General features: G+C 44.7%; 1 protein-coding gene across 1 annotated transcript in view; it reads left to right on the top strand.

Annotated features, from left to right (window-relative positions):
* The window catches only part of dennd1b (DENN/MADD domain containing 1B), a 93835-nt gene that overhangs the window by 65815 nt on the left and 4362 nt on the right, over window positions 1–23658 (top strand). Inside the window, exons 13-21 of the mRNA XM_063500976.1 lie at window positions 1338–1463; window positions 5169–5270; window positions 11530–11620; window positions 13161–13201; window positions 14431–14466; window positions 14821–14877; window positions 15934–16023; window positions 22818–22903; window positions 23229–23451. Coding sequence (XP_063357046.1) covers window positions 1338–1463; window positions 5169–5270; window positions 11530–11620; window positions 13161–13201; window positions 14431–14466; window positions 14821–14877; window positions 15934–16023; window positions 22818–22903; window positions 23229–23451 — 852 coding nt within the window. The remainder of the gene's footprint in view (window positions 1–1337; window positions 1464–5168; window positions 5271–11529; window positions 11621–13160; window positions 13202–14430; window positions 14467–14820; window positions 14878–15933; window positions 16024–22817; window positions 22904–23228; window positions 23452–23658) is intronic.

Genomic DNA, 23658 nt, shown 5'->3' with positions numbered 1-23658 from the left:
GATTAAAACACACTTACCTAGCATGTTTTGGTTCCTGCAACTGGTCCATCGGGAAATCATTTTTTTCCTATTTCCGTTTTCGTTTTTCCCATTTCCGTTTTCGTTTTTCCTTTTTCCGTTGACTTTTGTGTGCTTTTGCAGCGTTTTTCTTATTGCTGGTGTTTTCTTAAGTTGCAGTCCGTTTGGCCTCTCAGGGCCACCGTCATTTACAGTAAAAATGTGCAAATAACGATTTAAGAAGTGTACAAATAAACAGAGTGCGTGCGGTGGCGTGATGTATGAGAGTAACACGAACAACACTCGTACGTTTGAGAAACGCTGTGTTGGCACGCCTCGACGCGATGACTCTACGTTAGATTAATTCAAACGGTAATTTTCCCTTTTCTTGGTGGTCATTTGACATGTGCACTCCCAGTTTCTGTCCCAGTTTGGCAGGTGGTATTTCAACCTGTTTTACGCTGGTGTAGAATATAGATTGAAACAATGCAAAGTTTGGAGGTGCACTCGATCCGTTGCTCGCTAATTGAGGTTGAAGGTTAAACGTAATGTTTTCCTTTTGCAATTGGGATTCAAGGCCAGCGCTACCAGCCCACTGTGTTAGAGTAATCTAGACTTCCTGCGCAACCCGATCAAACATTGTGCTTTTGTGCTAGGCTGGCACAGCCCACACAGAGAGGAGCAGTGCCTCGCTATCTCTGCCTCCTCCTCGCACTGCCACAACACAGACTACTGCTGAGCAGGTGAGGAGAGCCTCTTGACAACTTCCTTCCCAGACTCCCCAGGGCCCGGTGGCCGGGGTGAATCTTTTGTCATCCTAAAACAAGCTCGGGCCTGCTGCTCCTCCACTCTCGCCTGGAGTCCTGGAGACAGAGCCAGGAGAGGGGAAAATAATTAAAGACGCTTTATGTCAAGAATCCTCTTCTAGAGGGAGTCCAGCAGAGCCAAGAGGGGAGGGGAAAGCAGGAGGGAGAGATGGCGAAAAAAGCAAGAAGGTGATGGGTGGCGGAGGGAGGGAGGGGGTGAAGAGCAGTATGGAGAAGGAGAGGGTGAGAGAGGAAAATCAAGAATGCGAGTTTCCATTTCCTCGCCGCCCCCGTGCTCCGCTCAATTAGCAAAGCAGCAGGTGCTCCCAGCAGCACAACAGATCGGTGGAAAGGCTGAAGCTTCTCCCTTTCTTTCCTTTCCCTTCTTTGAGATGACCTGCAAATGTGATACTTCACACCCAGAATGGGCTAGCTGTTTCTTCCACCAATTTCAGAGGTGATAATTTAACTTTTACCCCTCCGTCTCTCCCCCGCACCCCACCACCTCTCTCTCCCGATTTTCTTTTCCATCAGGTGTCCTCGCTGAAGAGCAAGCTGAAGAAGCAGTCGACAGCGACGGGAAGCGGTGTGGCGAGGGCCTTCCTGAGAGCGCAGGCCGCTCTGTTTGGATCCTACAGAGACGCTCTCAGATATAAACCTGTAAGGACGTCATTAATCACCATGTTAATCACTGAAAGCCACTGAATGTGTGTAAAGAGTTCGCTCAAACAATGGGCGAGGCTTTTATTTAACTTTTGTGGTGTAAAATTCACGCATGACAGCTAATGTGAAGAGTACGGTGTCAGAGTGTATGTGTGCAAAATCTTTGGAAATCATTCTGCGAGCAGAGATCATCACATAGTCTCAGCTGACTGCAGGTTTCCCCAACCTCATAAACCAGCGGTCCCCAACCTTTTTTGTGCCACGGACCGGTTTATGTCTGACAATATTTTCACAGACCGGCCTTTAAGGTGGCGTGGATAAATACAACAAAATAAAAGATTTATTCATAACACACGGGGAAACCGAGTTAACGATAAAAACCCTGAAAAACATCAATTTCACACCCGAGGCTCAACTCTCGCGGCCCGGTACCAAGCGACTCACAGACCGGTACCGGCGCGTTTATATACAGTACATTCATATGCAATTATGCACATAGGCTGGTGTATTTTCTCCTAAGCATGCGCAGCACACAGCGGCATTGTCAGTTTGGCTGAACAGAGTCAAATTTCATCTCTTTCGACTCAAAGTAAAAGGTGTGTTTTTAGTCAGAGCGAGGAGCTAAGGTGGGCTTGTCTGAGACGGTGAAATGTCAGAGGAGCCGAAAAGAGTCGGGACGTTCCCTTTGAAGATCTCTTTTAGCCACCTTTGGTGTTTAACTCGCCTTTGCTAAGCCCCCTAACATTTCTTTTCTAGATCTTTTCTGCTTATCAAGTCTGAATCAGAGCAGAGCAAACTACACCATGTCCTGTTTGTCAGATAGCAAAGCCTTTGTTCCTCTGGCTTTGAGATTAATTGGACTTTGTGGACTCCCGGAGTCAAGATGCTACATTATTGATGCTGTCTCTCTTTTCTTTGTATACAGGCTGTATACGAACAAACTGCCTCCCCTCTGACACAGGCGCCGAGACTCGGTGTGTTTGTGCGTGCGAGTGCATCGCGCGGTGATTTCTCAGTTCGCTCACGTTCACACACTGTTTTCTTTTAGACTTTTAGGATCTGTGTAAAAGCTTTGGAGTTAACATACATGCACAAACTACACTTGTGATTTAATAAAGAAGATCTCTACCCCGTGTCCCGAAATTTGGGGAATATCGCTCTGCTCGTCGTTCTGAAGGAAAGATCTTCCCGGAGAGAGCTGAGGCGCTCTGTAGTTCACAGACCCATATGCCTCGACAGAAGGAGGGGTGTGGATGCTCGGTGAGAGTCTCGCTGGGTTGTAAATGAAACAAAACTCGAAAATGATAATGAGTCGAAAAGCAATCAGCTGATTATACGGGCAGATCGTCGGTTTCGGCTCACGTTAAAGCTCCCCAGGTGCTTCTCGCTAGCTCGGAGTAACACAGGTGTCTGACAAAAGAACCCGAAATAGCAAATCGGTTTTTACCACCATCGGTGAGGCCAGGCTGGGTAGGTGGGTGTGCGTACCTCATAGCCGGTGCGGTCGGTCCTATTCGCTCAGGTTTGACTAAACAACACGTGTAACCAGTTCAGATCATCCAGCCAGATGTGAAGCTGTGGATAGGCGTGGTTGAGGCGCTATCGCATATTTAAAAGTGGTAAAGATTATTTTAGACACAGAAACCTTCTCAGTGCATAATCTTGGAAAGTTACAGTTTGCTCAAAAAATTTGCAGCTTTGTATGCAAAGTGGCTGCACAGATATAAGCCAACATGAGATGGAAGCATCCAGAACATGCAATAAAATGTATCCATTTTAAATAAAGAATGCACATTAAAGCATGAAGCCTGACCGATAGATCAGCTGTGGAGGTTTCATCGTCTGTCTTAAAGAATCTTCCTCGTTTTTACTGATGGCTCATCCTCAGCATTTTGCGTATTTTGAAATTCAGTTCAATTTAATTTTATTTATAAAGCACCAAATCCCAACAACAGTCGCCTCAAGGTGCTTTATATTGTAAGGTAGACCGTACAATAATAGATACAGAGAAAAGCCCAACAATCATATGACCCCCTATGAGCAAGCACTTTGGTGACAGTGGGAAGGAAAAACTCCCTTTTAACAGGAAGAAACCTCCGACAGAACCAGGCTCAGGGAGGGGCGGGGCCATCTGCTGTGATTGGTTGGGGAGAGAGAAGGAAGACAGGATAAAGACATGCATTGAACCCTGTGATGTGGTAAAATCACGTCAAGTCCTTCAATCGATGTTTGTTACTTGTTGTATTTTTCTGCTGTACAGGAAAAGTTCACCATGTGAACAAATAGCAGGCAATCATCAAACTTTACACTATCGAGTTTTCCTCTGTAACCTGGATGCTTTGTGGTTCAGTGTAATGACTCTCTTAAAATAGCTAAAATGATTGTTGTGCTCCTCCTGTAAAGGTGCAGATAAAACTTTAAAATAAAAACACGTTCGTCCTTCCCCAGTATGGAGAAATCTGTTCTCTGTACGTCCACCTTACATTAAATATAGGGGGCTAAATGCTTCTCGCTCACTCTCAAGCCAGTTAAAAAAGAACAACTACTTTCTACCACAGCAAACCCAGAGCAAAGCCGCGGTGCAACCACGGAGGAGATGCACATCACCTTCCTGCTGGCAAATGTAGCCAAGTAGAGAGAAATTTCTCACCAGCTTTGTTTTCATGTAACCAGGTGGTGATGAATTGAACAACCTCAGCAAACACACATCAGTGAACTGTCCCTGTAAAGATGGGAGAGTCCTGCAGCAGCGCTCGTAGTTGTCATGCACTGCAGGTCAGTGTGAGTTTGAACACTGAGCTCTGTGTACTCGGGAATTTTTGTTTTTCCTTAGTAGCCGTTAGCTTTTCAGTGTGCTATCCAGCTTTGTACGCTGCAGTGTGGTCTGTAGCTGATTAAACCGCGAGTTACTTTCAACTCTTACAAGATAATACGCCGTAAAAACTTTTAGTGATGTAAGTGGAACTGTATTCCCGTGATGTAATTTGGGCCACTGGTATCCTCCGCCAGTCCCTGAAAATGGGGTTATTCTCCAGCGTTGTTAAGTTGTTTTTATGTGGCGCGCTGTGCTCGTAGCCTGGAACAGACAAAGCACATTGTTTTACCTCTGAAGAATTTGGAGCATCGTTGAAATCTGTGTGAATTATGTTAATTATGAGAGAACGTGAACTGGAAAAGGACCGTGGGGCAGCGCGCGATTGGCCTGTAGTGGTTCTGTTGTCATCCTGCGTGTCTATAGCTCACAGGCCAACAGACATGATGTAAGAAATGGTAATAATGCAAAAATGTGTTCATGTGGAGCACTGTTGGGTTTACTGGGACGTGTATCTGGTCCAGGGGAGATCATGTACGCATTGCCAGGGGAACAGTTTCTAATTTTCCTTTTTTTTGTTTTTTCCCCCCAACTTCCACTCTTCCTCCTTCCTTCCTGTCACTCTTTTAAACTAGTCCTGTTTGGGTTTTAGCTCACCAATGAAGAAATCGTCTGAAATACTCGATGGTTAAAAAATGCAGCGTGTAACGATGCCACACATCATGTGCATGACACGAATCCTTCCATAAACAACAACAACTGGTGCCTTAAAAAAAAGGATATCGCGTCTGTCCTGCTTCCTGCGGCTTCGTTGGTGCAAAAACAGATTGGTGCAAACAAAAATGAGTCCGAGTTTTGTTGTTTTTAAGCAAAAATGTTTTTCTGAACAGGGAGAGCCAATCACGTTCTGTGAAGAAAGCTTCGTGAGCCATCGTTCGAGCACCATGAAGAACTTCCTGTCCATGGCTGTCAACCTGCAGCTCTTCAAACAGGTACAAACCACTGTGCGTGTGTGTGTGTGTGTGTGCGTGTGTGTGCTCTGTGCTGAAGTGGAAAAAATGTAACATCTTTATCTATATTTGCATTCTGTTCTATGAAAGAGGGCCTTTGGTCGTCCTCAGATCAGAACCGTCTGCCGTCAGCTGTTGTATGCACACACTGAGTGAGTGCTTACTTGGTCGGTTATTCTAACCTCTTCCATCAGGTTATTTTTGAGCATATTTCTTGTTTCCATTGGTGAAAGTTTTTATTTTTATAGATAAAAGTTGCCTGGTAGCTCCTCTCGCGCTCAGCAAATTGTCAGCTGGATTTGGGGGAACGTAGAGGCGAGAGGCCTGGGATTATGTGAGGTTACTGACCTCCAGAAACAGTTTACAGTGGATATCTCTTAGTGCACATCTTAATGTTTCTCTGCTCGGTTTTATCTGGTGTACAAAAAGAAAAAAAAGATATCATGTCCACGTGTCTATAAAATCAAAATATGGGACCAGAATTTTAATTTGCTCCTCAGAAAATCTAAAATCCACCTCGTATAGGATTTGTTAACTCCGCTGGGGTGGTGTGTGTGTTTACTTGCTGTGTGTTTGTGTGCCTGAGCGCGAGCAGGTATCCTTTATTCATGTGTGGTTTCCCTTAAAAACCACTCATGTATACTTAATATGTTTTTCCCCCCAAAATCCCTTCAGTAATACTAAACTTAGCAGAGACGAGTGGAAAGACACCTCTGGCACCGAAGAAAATTTCCTCTCGCCCCTCGGATTTTTCTTTGCGCTCTCTGACCCACGATACTAGTGCGATTTACCCCCGAGAGCGCAGCACAGCAGCCCTCAATCAACCTTTTGTTTCTCTGGACACTCGGTTTATAATTTTCCCAGGCAGAGCAGATAGCGAGCAGCGGTTCAAAGCATCCTCCCGGCTGGCTCACGCCTCAGCGGTAGCATTGGGAAACAGGCCCTTATCTCCTCCTCCTCTCCAGCGCAGGAGATGGGGCGAGCTTATCTCCTCCACTCCTCTTGCTACTAAAGTGAAAGAGGCCAGCGGTTCACCCGAGCGCTGCTCTGGCCGTGACCTACATCCACTCGGAAACACACAAACAAAACTCGACTGGCGTGGCCACACACGTGCACGCATTCGTTTTCTGTGGTCCTGGAGATGGTTGGATTTTTTTATTTTTCATTTTCCCAGCTCATTCTTACCCGACGACACACTCGTTATTTGTTTTAACGCAATACATCTTTAGCGTCACGTCACCGGCTGACGACTCCTCCCCGTTTCTTCTCATTAAAAAACAAAAGTGCACGTTAGAAACTCTGACTGCTCCCTATATTCTTTTATTAAAACAAATGGATCAACATCCACAGATGTGCAGGGATTAGAGTCTTTCTTTAATTATTTTGCTTCCTGTTTGTTTTCCCTTTTCTCCGGCCGAGGTGAACACTTTGTGCTTTATTCCCAGCGGGATTGTTGACAGAGGGAACCACGGGCCAATCGTAGCTACCGTTTTTGGCTTTGTCGGTGTAAACAAACAGTCTCAACGCTCAAACGGAACGAAGCTACACAACAACCCAAATGGGCGATTTTTACACCGTCGACATTACGCCGGCAGTAAAATTTAAACCACATTGTTGGACTTGACAGACCATATTACACATGTGCGTAATGTTGAGGTGTTACCTTAGTTTGAGGTGTTACCGTTTCAGCAGGAAATTGCTTTTCTGCAGGTACTTTGTGTTTTTGGAGTGTTTTAATTATAATGACGAACTCCTGAGTTTGCATGAATAACTCTGATTATTTGACTTGGCTGATTGCAGAACCAAAGAGCTGCTATGCAGTAAGACCCTGTAGTGTCACATGACGTTTAAGGCTAATAGTTGCATTTAATGCCCTTATTATAACAACTGGACTACCTAGTATTACTAAAAATGTAAACACAACCTACTGTTGTTCTGGTTAATAAATTCTGCCATGAGGCCAATCTTAAGTGAACCAACCCTAAAATAAGTAGACACAAAGTTAGACCCCCCGCCCCCTCTAAAATGTCACATTTTCACCTTCTTACAAACTCGCAGTTCCCCGCAGTGTTTCCTCTCTGCTCGGTCCACCAGCTCATCTCTGCTCCGAGCAGCAAGTGGGAGAAATCATCCAAAAGAATGCGGGGGGGGGGTCTGTCAACGTTAACCTGCTTCCTATCAACCATCCTCAGCTCCTACACGTACAGCAGAGCCTGAGTCAATGAACTCTTTCTCCTATTGACAAAACGAAGCCATGTGCTGTTTCACTGGGACTTGGACTCCAGTGATTTATTATGCATCAGTCTTGGTGGATAAGAACAAGATTGTCGAGGAATGGTGTGTAATAAATTAATCCGTTGTGTGCGGTCGCAGTCTCGCAGTGCAGAAAGCACACTTTATTGTGTATCACAGCTGCTGCAGGAAACTGGAAAGTAAATATTATTTTAACGGCAACAGGAAAAAATGCAAAATGCAGCTTTTTCATATTTCTAATATTTGCATGCGCCCTTTTTTCATATCTATAACCATGCTTTCCTGATATGTACTCCAAGAGAGCACGAGGGAAACAAAGAGACATTTAGACTCGAAGCACTGCAGCAGCACTATCATCTGTTCTTCATACTTTCACTTGTCTGTCTTTACATATTTAGTTTGGCTTGGATTTGTTTTTAAATCAGCAGCAACATTTATTTCAGTCTTGAACAAGTAAATGACTTGATTTCCAAATGTTGGCGAAATCAGAATTCTGAGTAACTGTGAAAGCTTCATTAAAGCTGGCCCTCGTTCGGTCCGTCATGGTTGTTTCCTCAGAGTTTTCTCTTTTGGAGAATCCATTACTGTCTCGCTATTTAAAAATATCCTACGTGACCTCGCCAGAATATCAAATACCATGAGGCCAATAACGGTGCTGGTACCAAAGATGCTTATGTGAGTAGGGACTCGATTTCTTTTGTCCTAAAGCAGCAAAGCTGTTGCTTACAAAGGTTAGCTTTAGCTTTAGCTTTACCAAAAAAACTAAACTAAAAATAAAAATTACCAACAGGCCAAGAGGTACTTTAGCACAGCGGTCCCCAACCTTTTTTGTGCCGTGGACCGACCTTTAAGGTGTCGTGGATAAATACAACAAAATAAAACCAGTACCGGTACCAAAAAAAAGATTTATTTATAACACACGGGGAAAGACCCAGGGAAACTGAGTTAACGATAAAAACAATAAAAAAAATAACGATAAAAACCCTGAAAACCATAAATTTCACACCCGAGCCTCAACTCTCGCAGCCCGTTTCCAAACGACTCACGGATGGGAACCGGTCCGTGGGCCGGGGGTTGGGGACCGCTGTTCTAGCAAGTAGTAATACAGTATGATGTCATGGGAAGCAGTACATCAAGAAAGCGACCCATTTATGCTGCCTGGGAAAATGTCTTTGTTTCATTCCTTTTCCTCACTTAGCTTGCCAGCGAATTGTGTTTTGCAGTTGGGCGAGGGTGTGAGGCCCGCCTGGGTCGGAGGAGAGCATTTAAATATCCTTGATCTTAACATGCAGGGCACGTGAACGCACACAGACAGGCTTACCTACCAGCCAAACGCAGGTTATAAAATGTTAGTTTGACGGCTGCAGAAATCGCTCAGTTCAAACAATGTTCAAACGTTTTATTAGACCAGATTATGGAGACAGATGGTGAAGCCATATCATCATCTACAGTCCTCCCTTTATTCTTGATCGCTGTATTATAATATATTTCCCGCGTACAGTAGTGGTAGTACAGGCTATTTGGGCGTATGTCCTGGATCTTCAGGAGAGAACGCAGCGTCCTATTCTGTTAGTAAAGGACCTCCTTTACTCTTCGTCCAACACCTCCATGTAAAGAGAGCAGTGAGGAGAAGCACAATGTTGTTGAGGCACTAAAACTCTACTTTCCAAAGAAGCCTCAGCTCTCGCCTGCTTTAGTCCCAGTGATGCACACAGGTGGGGATGTCCTGGGCTCTGCTTTCTCCCCTGTTTGTCCAGAGGTCCCAGTAACCTGTAGTCCAAGGACCCAAAGCCAGACCACAGATGGCAGGATAGTTCTGGATCAGGTGGCCAGTTATTTGTCATGGCTTATAGTAGCAGAAGCTAGCTTCCCCCACCACCACCACCACCATCAGGTTTTATGAGTTGGATGGCACAGCACCCGTCCTGGTGTCGACGCTTGTCTCCTGTATGATTTTCGATGTAGCGCTCTGATTAGCACGATTCACACTAAATGACACACGGGTATCAGAGCTCCTGTAATGGGCAGTTCCAAGAGTGAGACATGCTAATCAGAGAACCTTGGTTATATCTGTAACCTTAACCATCCCCCACCACCCTTATTTAAGGCGGTATGAAAAGGGTCTGTTGTCTCTTCGTTCATGTGTTTATGGACATGCTCGTGTGCTTGAACACCAGAATGACTGTTTTTTGTTTTTAATTTATTTATTTGAAGTGCTGGTTTGCATGTGTGCGAGAGTGTGTTGATCACAGGCTGCCATTGATGAGTAATGTCTAATTAAGGCCCACAATGAGGCAGGTAATATGGCTGTGGGTGGGGTGGGGAGTGTAAGCGGAGGCTCTGGCTAGGTGATGATTTGGGTTGATTATCTGCGCTAATTGGGCCAGCCATGAAGCAGAGCACCGGTTGGAAGCGGCGCTCTCACCTCTCATTAAAATGATCTAATGATGAGTTTCCAGCTCTTCTGACCACGGGCGCGGGTCGACGTGTCGGTCGCTAGTTAGCAGGCTGTCCCTGAAGACATGCACCCAAGAACAACCTCTGCTGTTGTTATACTTTGGCCACACTTTCAGGGGTGGAAACGGGACCGCTGCACTTGGAAATCAAATGGCAGCATGTTGCCGTCTGTGCTCGTATGTTATTAAAATCCTTAAACATTGTTTGAAAGGTAGTAGGTGTTGATCACTAATTAGTGGTAATAATTAGTGAAAATTCCAGCTTTAAATGCAGATGTATATATGTTTGCATATTATTATATGCATTTATTTATTTAAATAAGCACAATGGTACATTGTTACTTTTCCCTCCAACCTCCACACAAGAAGTTTAAAATGTAAACATTTAAGTTTGAGATAAGAAAATCAAACCTGTGCAAAGTTGTCTTTTCTGAATTTTCGCACAGTTTTAACAACTCTTAGCAGACTTGTTAAAACTGCACTGGGAGATTTAAAAGTGACTTAACATATTGCTGCGTGTGTGTATGTGTGTGTGTGTTTGTGTTTGTGTGTGTGTGTGTGTGTGTGTGTGTGTGTGTGTGTGTGTATTTTGTTCCTTTTTTTTAACATCCACAGACTTGCCAAGAATAACTCGATGATGTCACAATAGAGATTTGATCATAAAATAAGCAAAGCTAACGCCAACCTGTGGTCAGTTTGGTTGGATGAAGTTAACAGAACACCGTGTGTGTGTGTGTGTGTGTGTGTGTGTGTGTGTGTGTGTGTGTGTGTGTGTGTGTGTGTGTGTGTGTGTGAGTCATCAATGTTCCTATAATGATTTTCTTCATGTTCAATTTTTTAGAAATGTAATTTGTAGTTTCTTTCCCCTAAAAAACCCAAACATGGAGCCATAAAACATTGAAATAATAAGAATCTGCGCTGCTTGGCACACCACAATTCTTATGATAGGCCAAAATCTTAAGGAAAAAAGCCTTTGATGTCTTTGTAGCTATTACAAGTATAATTTCAGTTTTCCCTCTCTCCCGTCTCATCTATGCTTTTTTAAATTGCAGCCATAGCCTGGGAAGACTCAGTTTACTTTCATGCTTTTTAAAGAATGCTGTTTGTTTATTCTGTTAATCTTAAATGTTTAGTTTGTGTTTGTAAACGTTTGTGTTGTGCTTGTGGTTGCGTAACATATTTGCGACTGCGCTCATGAAACGTGTCGCTGTCTAGCTGTTAAGTCCATATTTACGAGTCCGAGTTTTTCTGCTCTCCATGTTACAAAGGGAGGAAATGAAACTTCCTCGTGTCTCAGACAGAGTGTAGCGTGTAGTCTGCTGCTCTAATCCCTCACCTGCTCCGCATTACCAAATCCCTATTACCTGCAGCCCAACTAATCTTGGGATGTAGTTTCCGTCAGGTAGGATTAATAACACCCCTCTGTGGCTGCTGGAGTGTTTGTATCTGTGTGAGTGTGTTCACATCCCCCCCACCCCACCCCCTCCTCCGGCTCCCTTCTTTAATAAGCATGTTTAAATTTATGGTTGCAGTTCATCGACGGACGGCTGGCCAAATTGAACGCAGGCCGTGGCTTCACTGACGTGTTTGAAGAAGAGATCACAGAGGGGGGCTTCTGTGGAAGTGAGTACTGCTGGACTTGTCTGTCAATTAGCTGCATTATTTTTATTTGCCATATTTTAATGCAACACTCAGGAAGTATCAGCGAACAGAACAAGGTGAGACCGCTAAACTAAAAATAATTAGAAGCCTTTTCAGATTTTTTTTAAAAAAGTGTATAAAACTGAAATGCTGATAAATTATGTTCACTCAGTGTTTCTCTGATGTTCGAGGCCTGCTGTAAGATATCTCAGCTGTAACCGTGTAGATTTTAAATATTATTATATAAGTGACACTGATGTCATGACTTGCAGTTGCTCTTTGCTGTTCTCAGGTTTGAAGTTTCACACGCATCCTGAGTGTTGTTTGTCGCGCGAAGAGTTCTCGGGGCCGATAATAAAACGCACGTGTTAACCTAGCAGAGTGCAAACCAAAGAGATTATTGTTTCACGTTAAAACAAAGTCTCGCAGGACAAATTTGATCATATATAGAATCACAGCAACACAGAGTTTAGACGGTAAAGAAAAGAAGCGGTGCCATCCAGATGTTGCTGCCGTCGTGCTTTTCAGTATGAACCCTGACCCCGACCCCGGTCTGATAGGAGAGCCTGACAACTATAGAAAATCTCCATAGACTTGACAAAGCCATCTGACTCTATAGATCACAATATATTAATAAGAAAACTGGAACGTTATGGTGTCAGAGGGGTAGTTTTAAATTGGAGTTATTTAAGTGACAGGAAGCAGTTTGTGAAATTAAATGCTCCTTATGTGGTGTACCCCAAGGGTCAGTTTTGGGTCCAAAATTCTTCAACTTAGTCCTAAACAAGGCAAAGCAGGTATTAGACGGGACATCACTTCATATTCTCTACTGTTCACTGGTTTCACCTTACTTAAGCTACTGTGCAGAGGTCTGGGGCAATAACTGGAAAACTACATTACATTCACTTTGTACTCTTCAAACAAAGCAGTTTGAATCATCCACAGTGCAGGTTACAGGAAAATACAAACTCACTGTTCTTGCAGTCTGAAATATTGAAATTTGCCGATCTAGTGAAATTCCAAACAGCACAAATTCTATTCAAAGCAAAAAATAAGGAACTGCCAGGAAACATTCAGAGTATGTTTGTTTTTAAAGAAGTAAGTTATAATTTAAGGGGTTTTTGTAACTGAAGGTCCGTACTGCAAGAAAAAGCTTTAGTGTTTGTGTGCATGGAGTGAAACTGTGGAACAGTTTGAATATGGAATTGAAGCAACGTCCAAACATAAAACAGTTCAAAAAGAGTTATAAAAATATGATCAGCTTGAAGTATAAAGACAGGAAAATGTTGAAATTAAGTGAATGTCTCTAGAAAATGTCATGATGTGATATTAACTTTATTTTGTATAGTATTTTTCTCTCTTATTTTCTTTGCCCTGTTTATTGTTTGCATGATCGAAATAAATTAACAAACAAAACAGTCCATTATTTTACCAAAAGCATAACAATGTTTCACTGTGACTGTATTTCTTTTGACACACTGAATGATTAATCACACGTCCTGTGTTTTATACGTCCTTTCAGGTAATTCACGGTCTTACCAGCAGTGGATGCACACTGTAAAGGTATTTCCAGAACATGCCGTATTATCCTGCTGTATCTATATCTATACCAATGCTTTTATTTTTATATATATTATTCCCGAGTTATACTTAATTGAAAGCATGACAGGCGCGACTTGGCGTTTGAAGCCTCGCTGTTGCCTTTGGAATGAAGGCGCCGCCTGAACGCGCAGATCGAGCTCGAGTGCAGTTGGGCGCGTGTGAAGCGGCGCGTGCAGCAGGACAGTGCAGACGGACGGGGAGGGAGACGGAAGCGATTTGACGTGACAAGACGTCCTCCGACATGACGTGTTGATCTGGCAGCAAACACGGGCGTTACTCCGCTGAACCACGCCGAGAACACGCGTCTCTCCCTCCTTCATCTCTCTCTGGCCATTTCCTCCTCTCCTCTTATCCGTCTGTCTCGCTCTCTCATTTCTGTCACAGCCCCCCCCACCCCCACCCCACCTCACCACAACCTTGGCCTCTCCCTCTCTCTCACCCCCCCCCCCCAAAAAAGCCGTCAGCTAAGGCTGAATTAGTCCTCTAGAGTGCTCTTCAAAGGTTTGTTAAAGTTCATATTTCCTGACTGACAGGGATCTATAAGAGGGGCCTTCACCTCGGCCCCTCTTCTCCTCTCCCTCTGCCAACTTCTGAAACGCTGCCTGCCATTTACTCTGTTTAGCCGTTTAGCCGACGCTTTGTGCTTACACTAAAGACCCGGCAGAGAGAAAAGGAGTTGAGACGCCAAAGGAAAAAAGCAGCAAATCGGAGAGACAAAGAAGAAAGGCTGGTGCCATAATGTCACTGTGCAGAACTCAAAGTATGAATCAATCACATACGATCCTTTCTATCACTGTTTTAGGCTGCTTCTAAATAAAACCCCCCGAACGCTGTGAACCACGTCGTCTATCACTGCTCGCTGATACTTTGTTTGGTGTTTGTGCGTCGCTGTTAGCAGCTGCAGAGGGTTTTGTTGTGTTTTGTAGATTGTAGCTAAGGTGTGCACCGTAAGTCGTGCTGTGGCCAACGTGTGGCGAGTGACATACGAACCGATCAATCGGTGCAGTCCGATCGCCCGGTGTGGTTTAACGTGAGCCGAAACTCATTTGTCGCCAGACCGATTGCAGTAAAAGTCAATAAAGCGCGCATCTCTGCGGCTACAGGAGTAATTGATTCAAATGTTCTTTTGAATGTTTGTGCGTTCGCCCCAAGCGTCTGTCCCTGACTGACAGTTTCCGTGTCTGTTACAGAGAGGAGGAGCGCTCTTCAACACAGCCGTGTCAAAGGTAAAGTGTTGCTTTTCATTTGTGCACAACAAGGATTCAAAACTGGAAGAAAAAGAGGTTTTAAAGATGTTTTTAAATGAACTTTTTCAAACTTGGCTGACGAGTCGCGAACAATCGGGAGAATTGTTCACAGCTAGTAAATATTTGATGAGCGTGTTGTTATGTGGCGTACGGTAGGGTGGCCGGGGTGCCCCGCGTTGATGTGCGAGGCTCTCTCATCCCGCCTCTTGTCTGCATGTTTTTTGCCACAGGGATCAAAGTATTTCTTGATGTTACATGAAACCAGAACAGAATGTTAATGCGACATGTTTTGTGTGTAATCTGTGTCTTACTGTGTGTGTGTTTCCCTCCTAGGCCAAGGTTCATGCTAAGAAGGGTATCCGGGACTTTAAGGGCATACTTAAAGCAAGGGTGAGCTGCACTGGACCTTCGCACGCTGTCGGGGCGTGCAAACACACCCGCGTACACATCATTTTGTTCGGAGGCCCTCGGATGGATACATGCCTCCCTCATAGAAACAGACAGGAAAGCTGCTTTACATGGAGTGTGTGATTCTGACGTAGGGGCCTTTTAATGACTGTTGAAGCCTGCTTAGCGCTTTGTTCAGGGCTGTACATTTTTAACCAGCGCCCCTCTGGCTATGGCCTGTCATGTCATCCGAGCCGCAGCCCCTTCTTTCTCTTTTTATTGTCTGCATATTTCATCAGCGAGCCTGTGATTTCCTCAAAGCTAATGTAACGAGGTGTATGTTTCCATAAGCCTGATGGATTTGATAAGGCAATAGCAGTTTGATCTGTCAGTGGGAAACCGAGAGGCTCAGGGTGCTGATGATGAACAGGAGGGGGGGGGCGCAGCAGCGGCAAACAGAGGTGCGGAAAGTGTTTGATTCTCGAGTTAAACACATTTCCTTTTTAGAGAAATTAATTTATGATGCGATTCAAACTGCACTGCATTTCTTTTGCTGCCAGCTGCACGACCCCGAGCGGGGGCCCTAAAAGCACGAGCATATCGATGTGTCAGAGGTGGTTACCATGGTTGTTGTTGTCGTAACTGAGGGGAAAATGTTTCAAGCGACAGAGCAAAAGGTATCCATCTGTCTCGTACTGAAAAATATCTCGTAGAAGTGAAAAGTTTGTTTTTGGCTCTGAGACTGAAGAACAACCGGACTTTCATCAGTTTTAATAGGAGTGACGTGTATTTGCTCGTGATTCTTGTTTCTCCGACTAATTTGGTGCATTAAGTATTTTCTGCATCACAAAGTGTCCACGTATAGAAACTGTATCACGCAGAGGAAAGCAGGTAAAGCCACGTGGATTTGTTGAAAAGGAGCCAGAGACTGATCGTTTAACCTGTAATGTAACGTTACCGTGAGGCGGCATCAGACCGGCTTCATTGCATTCGTTGCTCTTTTGTACGGACGTCGATATTAACGCCTATTTTGTAACCGAAATTCATCTTCTTTGTCAGGACGATGAAGAGGAGGGGATCATGGTCTATCCAGGATCTCCAACCAGTACCAAGAGCCTGTCTCCAAGGAGACTGCAGAAGATGAGACGGGTATGACACACACACACACACGCACGCACACACACACACACACACACACACACACCAGTAAATGAGTTAACTACATTTACACTGACTGATTATAGCACAGCTCACTTTTCACTTGACCAGAATGGATTCAGTGTTTTTCCTCTGAACTCTTTTCAGTCCACTTCCCCCCCCACATCTCTCTGACTCTCCTCCCTCCCTCGTTCTCCCCCAGCTCTCTGTCTCTCTTGTAGCATCTCTCAGAAGTACAGTAGTTTGTCAGGGTGCCAAATGTAACGATAAGCATTTTTTCCTCTTTCAATGCGCTCGTGTTGTACATTCAGTGTTTTCCTCTGAACAGCACGGACAGTCGAATCAGCTCATCTGCTGGTCAGCGTTTCCTCTGAAGAATTTGCTTGTGCACCATAAGTGGTAGCACTTTTTTTTTTGTTCTTTGTTGTGTGCAGAGCTGGCACTGTGCAGGCGCGTGCACACGCACAAAACACACATTCATCAATAAATATGTGAGGAGAAAATACTCTGTAGTTTAACTATTAGACGCTGCAGCGCGTAGATTTAGTATCGCGCCGTTGGAGTCGCACACATCTGTACTAAACAAACGCACACAGCCTCGGGATGCTGCTTCTGCTCCTACCTCGTGTCTATACTCGGCTGGTCCAGGCTGGAGCTTTTCCACCTCTTATTGCTAAATGAATATATGGACTCCCAGTTCCCAGCTTTAAAAACGCACACACACAAAAACACGCCTGCGTGCACATTCTGACATTTTGGTCACAGTCATGTAAGAGTGTGATTAGGAGAGGTTGTGCTGTCTCTAATTAGTGTTGTATTTCCTGTGTGTGTGATGAGGCTGGAAAGTCTTAGCGCAGAGGAAGGTGTGACGGCCGGGGAGAAGAGAGGAACGGCAATTAGGGCTTTTCTAAAGGCCTCCTCGGACACCTCCCGCCCCCCAGCCAGCATGCGCGCGCACACACCCACAAACATGCACGCACACACTTTTTTTATTCAGGATATACAGCCCTGCTCATACCGCCGAGGCCCGCTCATTGCCACAGTAACGGGTCCCTGGAGACCGCTGGAGGAGGGACACGCAGGACACAGGACGGCGTGTCCCACAGCGCCGCTTTGTGTGTTTGTGTTTAGATGTAGTCCATCAGTTTCTCGTCCCGATGATGCTCCCGTTCTTTGCTCTCATAATATTGATTTTATCTATTAGCATATTAACCAATTCACACAAATCAAAAGCACTTGCAAACACTACTTGGTTTAATTGATGAAATGTATATGAATTAATATTCACATGCACGTAGCCGAGGGTGGCTGCAGGCACAGGCCAGTAACCCTGAATATTTTTATTATTTTGAACAAATAGTCTGTAGTTTTTTCTCTACGTCAGTAATTTCTATACTTTGAACCGTTTAGTGCAGCACATTTACATTTGATTTGAAGACGAGCGTCACCGTGGTTCTCGCGCTCGCCACGTCTCTTTTTTTATTTATTATTTTCTTCAGCTTTTTTATGAAATGTTCATACTGTTGTTCTGCCCACAAACGTCTTGACCAGGTGTTCCTTGCACGAGAAATTGATCTCAGTGGGACTAACCCAGTTAAATAAAGGTTAAGTAAAGTGGAAAAGAAGCACCTTGATCCGCACGCCTCCCTCACTTCCTCGCGCCCGCACGTTTGGCCCGCGCTCATCGTTAAAAAGAGTTTTTTAATCTTTAGGGGTTTTTTGTCGTGTCTCTAACCACACAGCAAACATTTGTCTCAACAGTGCAAAAAAATCCTTGTAAATATTTGTGCACTTTTAAGATCAATGAGGGTAAAATGATGATTAAAAATAGCTTTCAGTGCAAAGCGATAAAAATCTACAATGAAAATGTAAAAAGTAACACCGTCATGAATATGTGTGTTCATGCAGACTTATTTTAAGTGTAAGGGTTAAAAAAAAAATCTGGTAAACACATCATGAAATATGAGCGTCTATTTTTTATTATTATGAGAGAGATTTTCTGCACCTTTTCCTTAATTTCTGAACGTAATTGACCAACAAGTGGAGTCAGTGCCTCACTGAACCAGGAGAGAATACACTGCTGTTACACGTCACCCTGATAAAGGTAATGTTACCAGCTAATTTGTTATTAAAGGATTTTGTGCTGCGTGCACTAAACCCATCACCATACGTTTAACCGAGTGACCGACGGAGCCCCGTCCACCTGAAACACGTCAGCTCCAGAGACGCTGCAAACGCCAACGTGCAAGAAAAATGTTGCTTTTTTTTTTTAACAAATCTTTTTCTTTGCACACATCTCTGTGTGTCCTTGAAATGAAACGAATGATCCCGCAGAAGCTCCTTTAATTAATCATAGCGAAATAATCAGAGTTACCAAATTCCTATTCTATTTGATCAGCCAACACATGTACCAGAGAGGAAGTGCTGCTGTCATATGCATTCATATTTCAGCTGCTTCCGCCAATGTGGGTGATTTGTAGTGTTTGGTGAGCGTGTTGATTAGGAATGTAGGAGTAATCCTTTCGTTTGACAGAAACGAGGCTGAACGGGGCTGCTGGTTTCTCGTCTGATGCAACAAACAGCCATTGTTCTGGCTCCTGTATGGTTTCCTGCGAGCACCAGTTTCTGTTTAAGATTTTGCTTAGTTGCTGTGTGTGTGTGTGTGTGTGTGTGTGTGTGTGTGTGTGTGTGTGTGTGTGTGTGTGTGTGTGTGTGTGTGTGTGTGTGTGTGTGTGTGTGTGTGTGTGCTTCATGTGGCACTGTGCTCCAAACATCTGTGAATAGAAACTATGTCTGTACCTCATCCCTTTAGTATGTGAAGCTGTATCTGAGTGCTGTGCACAAACATGCATGCATTTATCAGTTCGCCTCAGGTTGGAGGCAACTGAATGACAGCTGTTAGGCGCGCAGAGGAGAGCAGAGGTCGGGACAGCGTTATGGGCAATGACAGCCAGCAGGCTTGTGGCCGGGCTCAGCCCCCGGGCTGTGGACTCTTCACCTGGTGAGGCAGGAGAAACGCCAGCTCAGAGTTGAGGGGAAACAGGAAGCTAACACAGATGTAAAACAGGAACAAAGTCTGCTGGATACTTGAGTGTGTGCATGTGTGCGTGCGACGATGAAAGGCTATCATTTGTCTCCAAGATCAAACGTGTTTTTACTGATATGTGTTTTAAAGACATTAGTGCCTTTACGTTCTGTGTAAATGAAGATGCTGTAATGTGGACAGCACACAGACCCGTCTGGGTAAAGCGATCGGATCGCTCATATTTCAGAACTTGTAGAGGACTGAAAGTGTCACAGCTCAATAATCTAAATTTTAAATGTGACTCTGAGTTGAGAATAGATTTGTTATACTCATCATAAGATTAACGCTGTGCATTAGCAGCAGTAGTTTGGATGTGTTAGCGTACAGTTGCTCTGTGTGTGCTTCCCTGGTTATCTGCATGCATGTGCGGTCTCCTCTCCACTTAGTTTCTAACCTCTTAAGAGACCCGCCGGCTTCCTGGCTGAAACCAAAGTGCCATCTCCTGGAAGCTTCAAAGTACTGCATCGCACCCACTGAAAGACACCTGGTGATTTTTATTTTTTTAACCTGAGGTGTTTGGTTTGACAGAATGAGCATAATGCACATTTCGTCTTCTTTTATACGGCTCCTGGTTTGAGTGAAAAGGAAGCAGGCTTTCAGCAACAGCCAGTTGGACAGAGGAGCAGTGGATTGCTCCTCAAACGCCGTTTTTTTTTTTCCTCTCCCTTTTTCGAGTGAGCGGCTCTTAAACAGGCAGACACTTGGCCATACTTCTGCAAAGGCTTTGCTTCTCCCCGAGGTTTGTTTGCATTTACTGGAATCTCTTTACATACACTGCCAAGCTGTGAGATTAGTGCCCGCTCTGAAATACCATATGAAATGTATAATGTTCAAGCAGCTATTAAAGCCCACTAGCGTTTGGCCCTGTCACAGAGAGTTGTTCTGTATAACTGGTCATGCAGGGAAGGAAGGAAAGAGGAGGAGAGACCAACTTTGTCCAAACACAGCTTTTCAAAAGGACGCTGCGACCTTTTTCCCCGACTGAAGAAATGAATCCAATCTGAGGAGTTTTTCTTCTTTAAATGTCTTCGCTGGATGTAATCTTAGCTTATTTATAGCCGGCCATGTTTACAATTACAGTTCAATTTGAGTAGTAATGCATTTAAAAAAGTCCATAAAATCCCCCGATCCTTCTTGTTTTTAATTTAACAAACACCCGAGAGTTTTTTTAAATAACCTGTTTTTATTATTTTCGCGACTCCTGCTTCTCGTGGTGAGGAGGAAGCAACGGAGAGCCAGACAGATGGAAACGGTGACATCTGTCACTGACGGCCGAGTGATGGAGGGAAGGAAATGAAAGACGGGGAGGCGTGGAGCGAGAATCGCTTTTTCATTTTCACCTTTCAGCTTCCCATTAGCCGACAGCGAGAAGCTAATGAAGGAGCGGTATGATAATCTGTTGTTCTCCTACTCGGTGCTCTCCTCTGTCCTGTCAGGCCTGTGGAGATGCGGGATGGTGACAGAGCTGTCGCAGCTTTAACAGCAGACCTGTTTGCACTGGTTAGGAATGTCTCATTGTGCATGTCTCTGTATTTATATTTTATTTGCTGTCGTTCACATCGACGTACAGCAAATCTAATTTTTGAGCTCAGATTTTAACCGCTGCTCTTGGTTGTGACAGCTCCGGAGAGCCAGTAATAATAAAGTAACTACCAAATGCACACTTTGATTTATGACGCCGGTTAAATGAACTCAGTATGCTGGCCGTTAAAGAAACGAAGAAGAAGAAGAAGTGATAAACCGACCCCTGCTCTTTTATTGTAAAACGCCTCGTTGTTGTAAATAGTTTGGTCTTTCCTGTTGCTCTGAGGGTCACAGTGAAGAGAGGGAATGACAAATTGATAAAGCCGTGAAGTGACGTCCCATCTATTTACTGCTCCCTGCGGTACTTCCTGTTGTGTAGACAGAGCTGTAACCGAGGGCCGGGCGTCGTGACCTGTGTCCGGTCGCTTTAATAAACACCTAGACGCAGAGAGAGGTCCTGCATTCGTAAAGAATATATAACATGTGTCTGTAGTGTCTAAGAAAGTATTTTTGTGTCCGAAGCCGACGCTCCGCGAGTGTCTCACAGGTGCATCTCTCGCTCTGCTGGCGTGCTTTGCTGGCTGGCGTGCCGGCCTGGCCCCAGATTTACTGCCCTGACACAGGAATCCATTAAAAGCTGTTTAGGGATCCCAGGCCTGAGCCCCTCTGAAATCTCTTTCATTATAGCTCCAAGCTACCATAGAAGGGGAGCGGCTCGGCCAATCAGCAGTGCCACCACATGTGTTTGTGTTTAGCCCGATGGCTGAGAGGCTTAAGTGGCTACTGCACACATCTCCTCGGCTGACTTTTATGGAGAAAATGGCACTTTAACTCTTTGTGTTTCTTTTTTTTGTAATAGTGTGTGTGTGTGTGTGTGTGTGTGTGTGTGTGTGTGTGTGTGTGTGTGTGTGTGTGTGTGTGTGCGCGTGTGCGTGCACACAGGCCCTAAATGAGGCCAGCGCAGCCACACGTTACATTCCGCCTGTCTGGCTGGCACTGCGTCAGCTAATCAAGACCGGCTTGCTTCACCGTTCCAATACTGACCCCCTCCAAACTGCCCCCGCCCCTCAAACGCACACTCGCACACCATTCCCATCATTCTTTGGGGCTTTGAGGAATCCTGCCTCACCTCTCTACATTTCCTTCCTTCCCGTTTTCACTCGTTTACCTTCCTCTCTCAGTCTTTGTTCTGGCGTTTGAGTCACGGTGCACGATCACAATCATCCTCAGAGTTCCTTCCCGACACTCTGATCACTTTTGAGGCTGAACAAAATCTTTTTTTCTGGGTGACGGCCTTTGATAACGCAGCTTACATTAGTTTAAAGAGAAACATGCAGAGAGGTGGAGCCTAAAAGTGGCGTTAAAAAGCAGAGAAAACATCGCTGTAGCTGCACCCACGGGCGCTTAAAGACAACACAGATATTGTTAAAGAAAGCTAAATGAGCAAAATGTAAAGAGTGTGAATTAGAAAGCGTGAGATGGCGTTAACATCAGTGAACATGAACGCAGTGAGAGGAACATGTGCATCTTAGTGGAAGGCATGTTAATAAGTGGCCTGGGGCAGATTTGGGCTCCCATGGGGAGAGTCCTGCCCCTGCTCTGTAAAGCTTCTGTCTCTTCCCTAACCCGCCCATTAAACACGGTACACAGGTGGCTTATTAAAGCACCGTGTCAGACGACCGCAGTACGCTCAGATCATTCACCACGCTGCAGTGTCAAATGCACTGGTGCCATAATGCAAGTTATTGGTGTAGCTGGCCATATCCTGACTCTCCGGCACCTTTTAGTTCATGTTTAATGCTGAGTTTGATAAAACACTGCAGGGGATCTTAAAGATTTTTATCCCCAGACCCAAATTTGACAAATTTAGTCTCCACCCTTAGGACGCGGGCTCGTTAAAACAGGCTATTAGTCCCGTCTTATGGGGACCCACCAGACACGCACTGATTTTTTTTTCTTCTTTCTGTCGAATCCCAAGTCGTACTTTTATGAAAAGCTGCACCTCAGCAGAACACCGCACTCTGTCTGGACTCGTGTTTATCAGCAGTCTTGTATTATTTAGCTGAGAAGCTGAGACACTCCCCCCCCAAAACCCCTCGGGTCCATTTTTATTGTTTTATCTCGTTATTTTTTTCTTTCTAACTACATCCCCCTGCCTTTTTATTCTCATTAACAGCATAACTTCAGCAAGTCTCCCATGAGCATGGGCCCTCGAGAGCTGGGCTATGGGCTTGATGATGAGGAGCTGGACAATGCAAGCAAGTGAGTCTCTGAAGCCATTTTCAGTTTTGGATCGATATGTCAAGATATGACAACTTGGGGTGATGGATTCAAAAGTTGGTTATGTGCAGAAGTGCTTTTGTCCTCCTTTTTTCTTTTTCCCTCATGGTGACACTGCCCCCTAGTGGACACACTGGGCAGGAACACGTTGATGGAATTGTGATGTCATTTGTATGATGTTGAGCAGCATATTGCATTTGACCCTCTCATAAAAACGTGGTTCTCTTGTGAAAAATGATCTCTTGGACGCGCGTGCACACAGGTGAAGGGGTAATCGGACATTTCGCTCTTTTTCCTCCAAACGCAGGGTCTCCTCAGAGGACAGCGGCGACGTCCCGTCCTACAATGAGGACAGCGATGACTCGTACTCCCTCGATCTGGACATCGACTCCTCTCAGTCGGGCCAGATGAACCTTCTGGAGGAAATCCTGGATTCTCTGACGACCACGACGATGGACCAAGGAAGACTCAGTGCCGCCAAAAGTCTGGACTTCTTCTTGTCCATGGATGATTTAGACTACAAAGCCTCGGTACGCAAGAAAATGTAGAGTAGGACGAGTCACTTGTTACAGAAAATAGAAATGCTTTCTGCGTCTGCTTTCACCTTTTTATTTGCTAAGTTTTGAGTAAATCCAACGTATCTAAAGACGGCTTCATTCTGACTTGAGGTCAAAGGTCATCATATGCATTAGTCAATAAAGAATAACAGTAACTATCTACCTTGCGAGGGTGAACAT

The sequence above is a fragment of the Pelmatolapia mariae genome, linkage group LG17, assembly GCF_036321145.2.
Source record: "Pelmatolapia mariae isolate MD_Pm_ZW linkage group LG17, Pm_UMD_F_2, whole genome shotgun sequence".
Lineage (NCBI taxonomy): Eukaryota > Metazoa > Chordata > Actinopteri > Cichliformes > Cichlidae > Pelmatolapia > Pelmatolapia mariae.
The sequence above is the reverse complement of the archived record's forward strand: the minus strand, read 5'-3'. Positions and strand labels throughout refer to the sequence as shown.